Source organism: Engystomops pustulosus, chromosome 2 (assembly GCF_040894005.1).
Source record: "Engystomops pustulosus chromosome 2, aEngPut4.maternal, whole genome shotgun sequence".
NCBI classification, from domain to species: Eukaryota; Metazoa; Chordata; class Amphibia; order Anura; family Leptodactylidae; genus Engystomops; species Engystomops pustulosus.
The window spans coordinates 192,556,268-192,570,778 of NC_092412.1; the positions used below are offsets into that span (position 1 = coordinate 192,556,268).

The 14,511-nt window shown below is 39.8% G+C and overlaps 1 protein-coding gene across 6 annotated transcripts in view; it reads right to left on the reverse strand.

Annotated features, from left to right (window-relative positions):
• Nucleotides 1-11,615: 11,615 nt before the first annotated feature.
• The window catches only part of TRIM33 (tripartite motif containing 33), a 70,338-nt gene continuing 67,442 nt past the window's right edge, over nt 11,616-14,511 (reverse strand). For 4 of the 6 annotated variants that reach the window (XM_072137654.1, XM_072137658.1, XM_072137656.1 and 1 more), the window contains exons 19-20: nt 13,417-13,467; nt 11,616-13,337 (exon numbers count right to left, since the gene is read on the reverse strand). In XM_072137654.1, coding sequence (XP_071993755.1) covers nt 13,125-13,337; nt 13,417-13,467 — 264 coding nt within the window. In that variant the 3' untranslated portion in view covers nt 11,616-13,124. The remainder of the gene's footprint in view (nt 13,338-13,416; nt 13,468-14,511) is intronic. The other 2 variants (XM_072137659.1, XM_072137660.1) reach the window with 1 other exon arrangement.

Sequence of the window (14,511 nt, forward strand, 5' to 3'; positions counted from 1 at the left end):
TTCATACTCTTGATTGGTGCCAGCCCGTGAGACCTCTCCATACATACAGTCATATGAAAAAGTTTGGGCACCCCCTATTAATCTTCACCCCTTCCCGCCGCGGCCCTTTTTCGATTTTGCGTTTTCATTTTTCACTCCCCACATTCAAAAATCTGTAACTTTTTTATTTTTCCATATACAGAGCTGTGTGACGGCTTATTTTCTGCATAACAAATTACACTTCAAAATGGTGGTATTTAATATTCCATGCCATGTCCCGGAAAAAAAATTCCAAATGCATTGAAATTGGTAAAAAAACGCATTTGTGCCGTATTCTTGTGGGCTTGGATTTTACAGATTTAACTGTGCACCCCAAATGACATGTCTACTTTATTCTTTGGGTCGGTAGGATTACGGGGATACCAAATTTGTATAGGTTTTATAATGTTTTCATACATTTAAAAAAATTAAAACCTCCTGTACAAAATTTTTTTGGGGGATTTTGCCATCTTCTGGCGCTAATAACTTTTTCATACTTTGGTGTACGGAGCTGTGGGTGGTGTCATTTTTTGCGGATTTTGATGACGTTTACAATGTTATCATTTTTAGGACTGTACGACCTTTTGATCACTTTTTATAAAATTTTTTATTTTTTTAAAAAATGGCAAAAAAGTGCCATTTTCGATTTGGCCGCGATTTTCCATTACGGGGTTAAACGCAGTGAAAAACCGTTATCATATTTTGATAGATCGGGCATTTTCGGACGCGGTGATACCTAATGTGTTTATGATTTTTACTGTTTATTTATATTTATATCAATTCTAGGGAAAGGGGGGTGATTTGAATTTTTAGTTTTTTTTATTATAATTTTTTTATTTTAACTTTTTTTTTATTTTTATTTTTACTATTTTTCAGACTCCCTAGGGTACTTTAACCCTAGGGTGTCTGTACGATCCTATCATATACTGCCATACTACAGTATGGCAGTATAATGGGATTTTACTACTCATACATCACAATGTGCTGACAGCACATTGTAATGAATGGGTTAACCCGAAGTAGCTTCAGGACTTCATGAGACCCGAAGCTACCATGGCGACGGTTCACCGCTCCCCGATGACGTCACGGGGAGCGACGATCCACAAAAAGATGGCGGCGCCCGCGCGCCGCCGTCTTTTTGAAGCCGCCAGCAATCAGCGGTAAAACACCCGCGATCGGTGCCGGCACCGATCGCGGGTGTTACCGGTAAGCCTTTGCTGCAATATGCAGCAAAGACTTACTGGCTATGGAGAGGGCTCGGCCCGCGAGCCCTCTCCATGTACTGGGACCCGACATGTGACGTACTATTACGTCACATGTCGGTAAGGGGTTAATCATTTTTAGTTATCAAAATTTGGGTTTTTGCAAAAGCTATTTCAGTTTGCTATGTCTAATAACTGATGGACACAGTAATATTTCAGGATAGAAATGAGGTTTATTGTACTAACAGAAAATGTGCAATATGCATTAAAACTACATTTGGCAGGTGCAAAAGTATGGGCATCCTTTATCATTTGCTTGATTTTAATACTCCTATCTACATTTTACTGACTTACTGATGCACTAAATTGGTTTGGAAACCTCATTGAGCTTTGAAATTCATAGCCAGGTGTATCCAATCAAGAGAAAGCGAGAATTAGGCTCATCGGTAATTCCTTTTCCATTTTGTCCACCACGACAGCCCACCTGGGGGATTACTCCTTGACCTCTGCAGGGACAGGAAGAGGAGTGGGTAAATGTCCCTCCCCCTGCATCCCTCTCCAGTGTCTATCCCATGGTGGTGATTTCATGGGAATATTAGGTCTAAGTCTGGCAGATGCTTTTAAGAACCTTTTTACCCACCTATGTTCAGCCAAAGACGTCAAATAAGACACTGAGGGCTGAGACCTGGACCTTTAATGTGCTGGTTTCTAGGCCTTTGGACAGACCTGCTTGTAGGAATTCAAAGATCTGCTGTATGTTAGGAGAAGATAAATCAGGAATTTCAGGGTGGCTAAAGGAAGAAAACCGTTTTACAGATTTTTAAGCAGATGGCTGAGGTTACCGGTTTCCTACTTGCCTGTAGTGTAGAGATGGCCTTATCTGACAGACCCATTCGCTCTTAACATCTGTTTTTAAGGATCCATGCAGATAGCTGGAATATTTCTGGGCTGGGATGATAAACCGCCCCTTAATCCACTTCCTCGTTCAAACACCACTCGTGAGTATGCAGAGTGTGTCTGCTTAGGAAGTCTGCTTCTTTGTTCTCTGATCCTTTTAGGTTGATAGCTGTCAGGGAGAGAACATTTTCTTCTGCCCATAAGAAGATCTTTCTTGACAGACTGAGAAGTATCGGAGATCGTGTGCCCCCTTGAAGCGTGAGATAGGCCACCGTGGTCGTGTTGTCTGACAATCTTTAGGTTTTCCCCCCGGAGTTGAACTGAGCATGTTTTCCCAAACTGCCTTTAACTCCTTGTACTTCGAGGACCTTCCTTTTTCTGCTTAGACCATTGTCCTTGGACCAGTTTCCTGGCAGTTTTACTCCCCAACCTGTCTTGCTTGCATCCGTCAGGATAGTTGTTATTGGTCAGTTGTTCCATTTTAAGCCTCTGACTAGATTTTCTGTTATGGTACACCAGTTCAGGGAATTCTTTAAGTAGAGGGGGATCCTTATTTTCCTCTCCAGTTGTTTTGGATCTCTGTCCCAGGACATAAGGATCCAGTTCTGAAGATATCACATGTGAATTTGGGACCAAGGAACGCATGCTATATGGGCTGTGAGAAGTCCTAAGAGATTCATGGCTTCTCTGATTGAACAGTATTGTTTCTTCTGGAAAGACACATGGCACCGCCGTAGATCGCTGAGGGACTGCGGGATCAGCGGCATTCACCCTCCTAGCCAGGAAGGATTCCGATCAAGGCCTGGAGAGAGGAGGATCTTAGTACCAGGTATCGTGCCTCCATGGCGTGCCCCTCCGCTCCTTACCCTCCGAAGGAGATGAGAAGGGAGAGAGACCCTCTCTTCCCCCTGACCTGTGTAGGGACGGGAAGAAGAAGAGGGATGCAAGGGGAGGGACATTTAACCCCTCTTCTTCCTGTCCCTGCAGAGGTCATGGGGGACGTCATGGAAAAGGTATTTAAGGTGACTACTTGCAAGTTGTTCTTCTATTTGAATCTCCTCTGAGGAGTGGCATCATGGGCTCCTCAAAACAACTCTCAAATGATCTGAAAGCAAAGATTATTCAACATAGTAGTTCAGGGGAAGGATACAAAAAGATCATACAAAAAAGATCAGAGATTTAACCTGTCAGTTTCCACTGTGAGGAACATAGTAAGGAAATCGAAGACCACAGGGACAGTTGAGTCCTAGTTGGCAAACTCTGTGTTGGGGTGAAGGCCTGGGTGCCCCCAGAAAGGGCTCAGAGTGCCACCTCTGGCACCCGTGCCATAGGTTCGCCACCACTGGTCAAGGGCAATCCACAGACCTGCAGCATCATCTTGCTGCAGATGGTGTCACTGTGCATTGGTCAACAATACAGCGCACTTTGCAAAAGGAGAAGCTGTATGGGAGAGTGATGCAAAAGAATCCGTTTCTGCAAGCACGCCACAAACAGTCGCCTGCAGAAGCACATTTGGACAAGCCTGTGGACTGATTAACCCCTTAACGCTCTGCGCCGTAGCTCTACGGCGCAGAGGTATAAGGGATGTATGAAGAGGGCTCACGGGCTGAGTCCTCTTCATACAGAGGTGGGGGTTTTTGCATTTTGCACAAAACCCCCACCGCTAATAACCGCGGTCGGTGCTTGCACCGATCGCGGCTATTAACCCTCTAAACGCCGCCCGCAAAGTCGCGGGCGGCGTTTAAAAGACGGCGGCGCGCGGGCGCCGCCATCTTTTTTTCGATCGCCACGCCCCCGAACGTCATCGGGGGGCGGCGATCGGTTACCATGGTAGCCTCGGGTCTTCTTTTGACACGAGGCTACATGGTTTATGCAGGTTCGTTACAATGAGCCAGTGGCTCATTGTAATGTATGACCTGCAAAAACGCCATATATTGCAATACTGTAGTATTGCAGTATATGGTAGGAGCGATCTGACCATCTAGGGTTAATGTACCCTAGATGGTCTAAAAAATAGTGAAAAAAAAAAGAAAAAAAAAAAGTTTAAAAAATAAAAAAAATTAATAAAATATTAAAAGTTCAAATCACCCCCCTTTCCCTAGAACGGATATAAAACATAACAAACAGTAAAAATCACAGACATATTAGGTATCGCCGCGTCCCAAAATGCCCGATCTATCAAAATATAAAAACGGTTACGGCCGGCGGTGACCTCCGAGGCGGGAAATGGCGCCCAAATCTCCGAAATGCGACTTTTACACCTTTTTACATAACATAAAAAATGAAATAAAAAATGATCAAAATGTCGCACAGACCTCAAAATGGTAGCAATGAAAACATTGCCTCATTTCGCAAAAAATGACCCCTCACACATCTCCGTGCGCCAAAGTATGAAAAAGTTATTAGCGTCAGAAGATGGCAAAAATTTTTTTTTCTTTTTTGTACACATTCGTTTAATTTTTGAAAATGTATTAAAACACAATAAAACCTATATAAATTTGGTATCACCGCGATCGCACCGAACCAAAGAATAAAGTAGGCGTGTTATTTGGAGCGAAGAGTGAAAGTCGTAAAAACTGAGCCCACAAGAACGTGACGCACGTGCGGTTTTTTTTCAATTTTTCCACATTTGGAATTTTTTTTCAGCTTCGCAGTACACAGCATGTTAAAATAAATAACATTACGGGAAAGTAAAATTTGTTACGCACAAAATAAGCCCTCACACAGGTCTGTACACGTAAAAATGAAAAAGTTATGGATTTTTGAAGTTGGAGAGCGAGAAATTAGCCGAAAAACCCTCCGTCCTTAAGGGGTTAAAAAGATTAAGTTGTTTGGTCATACAAAAAGGCATTATGCATGGTGGATATTGCACATTTTCTGTTAGTACAATAAACCTCATTTCAATCCTGAAGTATTACTGTGTCCATCAGTTATTAGATATATCAAACTGAAATAGCGGTTGTAAAAATCCAAATTTTGATAACTAAAAATGATTAAGGTTCATAGGACTGTATTATGGGATATTGCGATTACATACCTTGACTATTGATTTGATACTTTACCATTTAATAGGTTGGTACATAAAATTGAAGAAAATTGGGAGCTACCCAACAGCATTAATGTTTAATGCATTTATTATTTAGTGGACGAAAAGTTGTAAGGTGGTTTTCCAAACATGAATTGGAACCTTTGTAACATCAAGTACAGATTCTTGTGTTGCCCCTATGTTTTCTTTTGTCAGAATTTTGAACAATAAACTCAAACTCCTTAAATGTCATATGCAAAATTTTCTCACCTCAATTTTGGGTGGTCAATGGCTTCATTTAGTTAGAAATGTGGTCATGGCACAAATTCATGCAAGGTTTAAGATCATGGAAGAGCCTCAGACTGACACCGGACAGCAAGGGACATGACTAAAGACAAGCAGGCCCAACGTTGTGGTCTCTTCCAGCAACGCTAAGCCTAGTGCATGGCACCACAGTAGTGGGCACCACTTGATATCATCAGCACCCCTTTAAAGACGATATAGACAAAATAGATGTACATTATACAAAGAATAGCAGTTTGTTAGAACTGTTGACATTGGAAAATAAATTCCTAGAATACTGTTATTTTTCAGGACTCCATGAATGGAACTAAATCTGCAGAAATGTTTATGAAACAAAGAAAAAGCTATTTTCCCCACATAACATTTGTAAATATCACAAGATTGGAATCCACATGACTGGATTGTACTTTTAACTTTGACAAAACTATAAGATTACTTTTTTAAATGCAACAACTTTTTTTTACCGTAAAGAATAATGATGTGGACTGGTCTAATTTTTGACATTCACTGTACACTGTAGCTGTTTTTCCTTTCGGCGTTTATCTTTAAGGCTACATAATTTGTGTAATGAAAAGTTATACAATTTTCCACTGTACTTTCTGTATCAATTCCTGAAAAATTTCTAGATATCCGCTTGCAGTCAGTAACCAAGAGATTCATTATTGACTTCCTACGGATAATACCGTAATCTTTCCATGGTCATGTGTCACACAGGTGCACGGCTCATTAGTATCACAGAGTATTAGAATCGGTATTAGAATTACAGGCGGTCCCCTACTTAAGAACACTCGACTTACATACGACCCCTAGTTACAAACGGACCTCTGGATATTGGTGATTTATTGTACTTTAGTCCTAGGCTACAATGATCAGCTCTAACAGTTATCAAATGTGTCTGTAATGAAGCTTTAGTGTTAATATTGATTTTTATGACAACCCAACATTTTAAAAATCCAATTGTCACAGAGACCCAAAAAGTTCTGGCTGGGATTACAATGATAAAATATACAGTTCCGACTTACATACAAATTCAACTTAAGAACAAACCTACAGACCCTATCTTGTATGTAACCCGGGGACTGCCTGTACATGATTAAGGATCAGGTTTCTATCCACAGGAAGTAAACAAAGAGGCTTCCTATTGAAGGACAGCAAGCTGAGATCTGAGAAAAATGAGGAATTGATCAAGTATATTGGAAAATTACATTCATTTTTAAACTGTTGTTGTAGTATTCAGAGCAGGTAGCTACAGATTATGTGAATGGGAGTTATGCTACAGTGAGTCCGTTCAGTCACTACACTTAGAACAGGGCGTGCTGTTGCGATGCTATCCTCTATACATCTGCAGCTGAAAATTGCACATCTATGAGGTTGCTTGGTGTTGAATGCCAAGTAGATACAGAGGACCTTCCATTCGAGAAGGTCAAATATTTTTTTGCCCAGAAAACTTCAATGGGACCTATACATATACAACTTATTTTAACAAGAGATAGAGAGGAATCTCAAGTGATTTTAACCCAAACTTTTAGACTGGTAGCAAAATAAATCTCTAATATACACAGTTAATAATACACAGCACAACATGAGAGATAAGATTCTGGTATAAATTAGTAACAATGTAACATTACATTGCAATGAAACATTACAAGGTTTGACTAGTCCAAACCTTCACAAGACAAACTGTTGCAGTGAAAAAACCCTCCAAGGAACAGATTGCTGGAACTATAAAATTAACTAACGACACCTTAAAGGGGTGTTCTGGATTAAGTATTAAAGAGAACCAGTCATCAGAAATTGGCCAAATAAACCACTACCAGTATGTTATCAGGCAGCTGAGCAGCTTCTAGATGAAGTTTCTTTCTTAGCCCAGTTTGGTGGCATCATCAAGAAAAACAACTTTGAAGTGAGGTGTAAATTGCTTTTATGAAGTCAAGGAGGCAGAGAGTTTAATACTCAAGTCAAACTTTCCCTGCCTCAGAAAGCCCACTTCACTGCAATTGATGATCCTGCATCCATGGACATCATTGACCAGATCTCCTGAAGTCCGATGCAGGATGTAAATCACAGGGAAGGAGGCACTTAAGGTCAAGGAGGTGGAGAGTTTAACACTGAAGTCAAGCTCTCCCTAGTTCTATCAACCAGTTTACACCCCACTTCAAAGTCGATTTCCTTGATGATGGATCCAAGCTGGGCCATGAAAGAAACATGATCGAGAAGCTATTCAGCTAGTTGACAAGATACTGGTCATAGTTTGTAAGGCCAAATTCTGATAACAGGTTCCCTTTAACCCCTTAAGGACGCAGGTTTTTTCGGCTCATTTCTCGCTCTCCAACTTCAAAAATCCATAACTTTTTCATTTTTACGTGTACGTGTGCGTAACAAATTTTACTTTCCAGTAATGTTATTTATTTTAACATGCCGTGTACTGCGAAGCTGAAAAAAAATTCCAAATGTGGAAAAATAGAAAAACAAACCGCACGTGACGTTCTTGTGGGCTCAGTTTTTACGACTTTCACTCTTCGCTCCAAATAACACGCCTACTTTATTCTTTGCTTCGGTGCGATTGCGGTGATACCAAATTTATATAGGTTTTATTGTGTTTTAATACATTTTCAAAAATTAAACGAATGTGTACAAAAAAGAAAAAAAAATTTTGCCATCTTCTGACGCTAATAACTTTTTCATACTTTGGCGCACGGAAATGTGTGAGGGGTCATTTTTTGCGAAATGAGGCGACGTTTTCATTGCTACCATTTTGAGGTCTGTGCGACATTTTGCTCATTTTTTATGTTATGTAAAAAGGTCTAAAAGTCGCATTTCGGACATTTGGGCGCCATTTCCCGCATCGGAGGTCACCGCCGCCCGTAACCGTTTTTATATTTTGATAGATCGGGCATTTTGGGACACGGCGATACCTAATATGTTTGTGATTTTTACTGTTTATTATGTTTTATATCCGTTCTAGGGAAAGGGGGGTGATTTGAATTTTTAATATTTTATTAATATTTTTTATTTTTTTAAACTTTTTTTTTTCACTATTTTTTAGACCATCTAGGGTAAATTAACCCTAGATGGTCAGATCGCTCCTACCATATACTGCAATACTTCTGTATTGCAATATATGGCATTTTTGCAGCAGATTCGTTACAATGAGCCAGATGGTCTCGGGTCAAACGAAGACCCAAGGCTACCATGGCAACCGATCGCCGCCCCCCCCCTCCGATGATGTTCGGGGGCGCGGCAATCGTAATAAAGATGGCGGAGCCCGCGCGCCGCCGTCTTTTAAACGCCGCCCGCGACTTTGGCGGTGGCGTTGAAAGGGTTAATAGCCGCGATCGGTGCAAGCACCGTAGAGCTACGGCGCAGAGCGTTAAGGGGTTAACCTAATATGGGTCCCATGGAGTAAAAATAAATAAACAAATAATCTTGAACAACCCCTTTAACTTTACACATTCCTTTTATGATATAAAGGGGGTTATCCAGGGATGTAAATTTACTTCTGATCCATATTCTGAATGTGTTAAACCTTGTGTTTGTTCCAACACTAAACCAAGTGATCAGGTGTCCCCCCTCCTTTATATCACTGGTCACTAGCATGAGATTATAGGTTCTAGAAGACTCACTTACTGTTGTAGCAAAACCAGCTCTTTTCTCAACCACAATATGTTGGGCTACTCTGTCTATAGTGGGAAGAGAAGGGAGTTGTGTGCTTTTCACAATCTGGTACCCAACCACCCGAGAAACTGCAGAACTAGGGCCTGAAGTCGGTAAACTTATGTCACTGAAAATTCATGTGTTATAGGTAAAATCCAGTGAGGGAGCAGCATTCTTCAGGTTAATATATATATGCTAACCGAGAAGTCATAATTTTTAGCTCAAAATATCTCCAATTAAAATATTCTTCTTCTTCCAAAGTCAATATACCTCAAATAAAACCCTTCACCATAATTTTAGCACCTTAACAATGCCTGCTGGAAAAGGGATACAAGTCCTCCCCACATCACCTATAAAATTAGCTGCCAGTGAGGCACTATACATTAAAGGCGTTTTTCTGATATGTAAATGACCTTACGTCACTTATCTCCTGGCTTTGACTCTTCTACTCTCCCAGCATGTCAGTGAACCACTTTCACTGACAGCTCAGCGTCTCTTCGAATCACTGCCCCGTTAACTTGTACTTGGGGACCGTCTGCTAAAATTCGACTACAGACATACAAAGCTATTTATAGGAAATATCGTGTCAACGTTTTAAAGGGTGCCTTGTGTTACATTCATGTGATGTAACCAGTGACATCATCCAAGATCCTTTAGCCTCCTAACATTAGCAAACTGTACCCAATGTATGTATCTGATCACATGAAATGTCTACATGGAGTTTGGAGAGGAGTAGAAGTCCATGGAGGCAGGATGTGATCAGATATATACATGGGGTACATTTTGCAAATGTAAAGGGAATAGGACCTTCAATAACATCACCTGACATTAACTGCTTCATAGTGAGGTAAAAGGTAAGAGGAGGAGTAAATGGGGGGGGGGGGTGTCGGACAAGTAGGACACGCCAACTCTGATGTCAGGTAATACAAGATAAAGTTGATTTCTAGGGATGCGAGGACAACAAATTTTAAAAGAAGGATGTCAATTAATAGGGCTCTATAGGAACCAGTCACTAGCTGTATTTATGAAAATTAGAATCTTTACTAATGCTCCGATAAAGTCATCTATTTGCCAATATTTTGTTCCAGTGCATCTTTTACTGCAGTTGGCAGAAAAATATTGTCATTCTACCAGCTCTAGAGGGAGCTTAAAGGCTTACTGTACTATGTGCTATTAAAATCGATCATAAAAAAACAGGGACACTTATGCCTAGATCCAGGCACTGATTGTGGTAATCTTATTTGTTATCAATGGCCTCCATTCCTTATAAATTCAACTTTTAAAATTATGCTAATGAAGATATGTAGGGTCCCCCACTATGAACTAGTATGGAGTACATGACTCAGTTGGTCTCTAAGGATGCCAACATTTTCATTATTTAAATGGCCTGCAAGTCATCACAGGGATGTTTGAATGTACAACAACTTTGCCTATTATCTCCATGCAACAGTTTTGTTGTAATTCTTCTCAATTACCTCATGGCCTGATTGTGGCGATTTCTCTAATGATCTGTAGAAATGTTACAAGGACTAAAAAAGTGGAGCAGCTGCTGCTCCCTGCTCACAGAGGAGGAAGGAGAGACAGGTTATGTGACCGAGCTCCCTGTGTGTATGTAGCAGTGCTGAGTATGTTAAGTGCTGTGGATGCAGAAGTCCCCAACACAGAATAGTGAGGTACAAGATCTCCCCTGTCCCCCATCAGTCTTCTCCTCATGCTGCACCTCCTGCCCCACCTTGTACTTGCCACTATAAGCTCTGTGCAGAGAAGCTATTAACCCTTCGTGCTCACACAGCACAGATTATACACTTCATGTAACAGTTTTACTTATGGTTTCTACCACTTATTACATGTTCCATAATCCTCCATGTGATGAAAGCTGCCAGGCTTAACCATAAACATAATACATAATCATGTATGTACACAATATGCAGTGCTCAGTGGATTTACTTGTAGTAATCTCACTGGACTTGATGCTAAATAGCTGAACGAGAGAACAAAGTATCATGTTAAGTGAGAGCAATCTGCATCAGGGCAGATATAGGAAAAGGTTATTCTCCACCCGCTTTAATGCAGGTGAAGATTTTTTATATCTATTTTTGGTATTTTCAGAGAAAAAAAAAAATTATAACCATGAAGTTACACTTTAATGATAACTCACATGTCTAGTATATCTTCATAAGCTACTATAAGCTGCCACCCAGAAGTTGACTTGTGGTGATGTATCAAGCCAAGACGGAAGTGGACATCCCAGGGTGACTCCTTACAAAACCTTCTAGAATATAGATGGACTTCATTGTGGCTTCCTGTTACTGGTAAATTTTTATTTTTGTTTAACCTTAACCCTCGTATTCGATGCCCTTTCCAAATTAATTATATGCAAAGGACCTGGAGATCTGACATCTATAATTATATACTGATGGAAATAAGATGAACAGGGACTATAAGAGTTACAGAGGGTGAAGCCAGCCTTAAAATGACAATACAACTATGACCAGAAAGGGAAAGGAGGGCATAACTAAAATACATGGATTTTATTGGGGAATGTCACCACTATGTGGTTTCATGATGTTGTGCAGTAGTAGCAAGCTCCGCATGAAAAATACACAATGCATCATAAAAACATGTCTGGAAAGGCTGCTGCCTTGAGGCAGTCAGGTTTTATGTACAAGTAAGACAGAGTGAACATAGCAAAAGTACACGTTTTTATACTAATGAAAAAGATTAAAGTAACTCCAGCTTTGATCATCATTTCAAGTTTAGCGCTACATAGAAAAAGGCTCATAAAACATTGATTTACGTTTTACAACCAAAAGCTGCATTTAAAATGCTACTGGTTGCCTATTTAATCTCAGGATCCAGGGCCTCAGATACATTTGTAACCCTGTGTTAGCTCAGCAGCTGTACAGAACATGCCCTGTTATAGTGCATTGTGGGAGAAACAATATTTACACCAGGTATACAAACAAACCAAGCACGAAAATAAATTCCCATAATATAATGAAAAGAGAGGTGAGCCTTCATATCTGTTAGGTAGCTCACAATGCAGAATACCTGCCCAATGCAAACTATATAGTAAGTAAGATGTAAACACTGATACAATGTTCAAAAGTGGAGTAACTCCATAAGGAAGACCAAGATGTTTTTTTATTTTCTTATTTTCTCAAATATACTTTCCATCTACTATTTGCTGTTAAAGTATGATAAAATCAAGAAAATTTAACCAGTTGCTTAATTTATTTTTCCTTGTCCTGGATGCAAGACAACAGCAAGGATTGACAATCTGTTGTCAGAAATAATGCAATATGGATTTACGAACACGTATAAGCTTCCTCATATATACATAGCAAAACTTACTGTTTTTTCATGTTCCAAGTTAAACTGTTTCCTTCACAAAATATATATATCTATATACCAGAACCTTGAAGGATAACCCAATTCAAGCGAAGCACTCAAAAAAAGGAAAAAAGAAAAGAAAAAAGTTTAACAAAAAAAACCTTGGAAATGGAGAACGATTCCAAGTGAACCGCTCACAAAGCACACTTAATCCTGTACCATGTCTTCGCTGATCCAGAAGTCAAGCTACAGAGCAGCTCGATAAAAAGAAAACTGCAATTACTGGTCCAATCTTCCATAAAGAAATAGAATAACAAGCAACAACAACCACTGAGTCCACTTAGAGGTCTGTACAAAGAACGGCTGGAGAATACCAAATCAAAGGGAAAAGTCTTCAACTTTCCACAAAACTGAGATTACAAAGGGACTGTCCCTTGTGAACGGAGTCCATCAGCCCCAAATTAAAAAAATATTAAAAAAAAAAAAACAAACAAAAGTGACATTAAGTCTCCATCTTCTTTAAAAGAATGTTCATCTCTTCTGTACAAATTAGTTGGTCTAATACTGTCTAAAAGTTTACCACCTTCTCCTTGAAAGTGGCAGGTGTAGGTGAGAAGATATTCCAGAAACACTTAAATTAAGTACTTAAAGTTATTTCTCTACAGAAAAATATCAAGTCCAGGCCACTGAAATCACTTTATATGCACCGGCTTCTCATCCGATTTTAGACGTTTTCGCCGAGGCTGTACAAAATCCTCATCTGAATCCTCTGTTATTTCACCATCATCGTCCTCGGGTTCAAACTCAGGCAATGGTGGGAAGGTCCTGTCAGGGTAAATTTCCGGAAGTTTGTCCTCAAAGTATAAAGCGACAGCTTTTCCTGCTTGGGCCACTTCGGAGTCATTCTGTTGGACAAAGAAAAAGAAAATTCACCTTGGGTTATGCACAGACTTCTGCCAAGGTTGCATTGTTCGGAAATCTTACCTGCAGATTACATTCTTGTGTCTCTGCATAAACTTGAACAACTTTCATCATCTAAAAAGGACATTAGAGTCAAAAAAGGCAAAATGGTTTACTCTAAAAGGTTTATCAAAAGGGTGTACTATAAATGAAGGCCATAACAGAGACAAAAATAGTTATGACCAGGATGCAAGGAAAAAAAAAAAACCTTGGCGATATGAAAGGGGAATTAATTTGTAAATATGGCAGACTGCCACTAAAATCACTGCCATAAGAGACACAAACATAGACATATGATGGGAACAGTATAAGAAACAAAACTTATTCTTAGCTTTCTTTCTTCCAAACCAAAATACAGAGTCTAAAGATATCATATTCTTATTATTTGCTCTTCACAGGCAGATCAGAAAGTACTTTTTAGAAATGTGGTACCAACTATGCGCTTGCTCGCTATAAATACTATCCTCTTTCTTAGGAAACAATGTGCTTCGAAATCGCTCAAGTTTGTGAAAGGGGAGTTAAAACCATCTACAAGATAAAACCTGATGAACTTAAACAACCCAAGTAAAAAGCCGACAGACTAATCTTTAGCAAGATACAATGGATTGGAGTCCTGTACCAATCCCACAGGCAGCAAGGTTGTCTTACACAGGACAGGATGGTGGGGCTATGGATGAGCTGATGCAGAATATATTGATCATGTTACTAAGTTTCCATTTAAATGAGAACAAACTATAGGAAAGTAAAGGAGGGGGAAGGGCTGGGATTTTTATTTTGTGTACGGTTTATATTTAGAGATTTGTTAAAAGAAAATCTACTTGTATAATTGTAATTAGTAAACAGAATGATAAAAAAAAAGAAAATCTACCAATTAAAGTCCATCATGACAAACAGGGACACAAATGATAAGTGATAATCTTCCTATATTTGTTATCCATAACCTCTTTCCTTTCAATATGAATTTATATTATGCTAATAAGCATGAGGGGCTCTAGTGGGCGTTTCTAGATTCCATCAGTGCTGTAGCTTCACAGATTGTTACAAGGGAGAGAGCAGGGGGTTTGGTGAGGCATGTTCTGCTCATTGTAACAGCCATATTACTGCCATTGGCTCTGGATA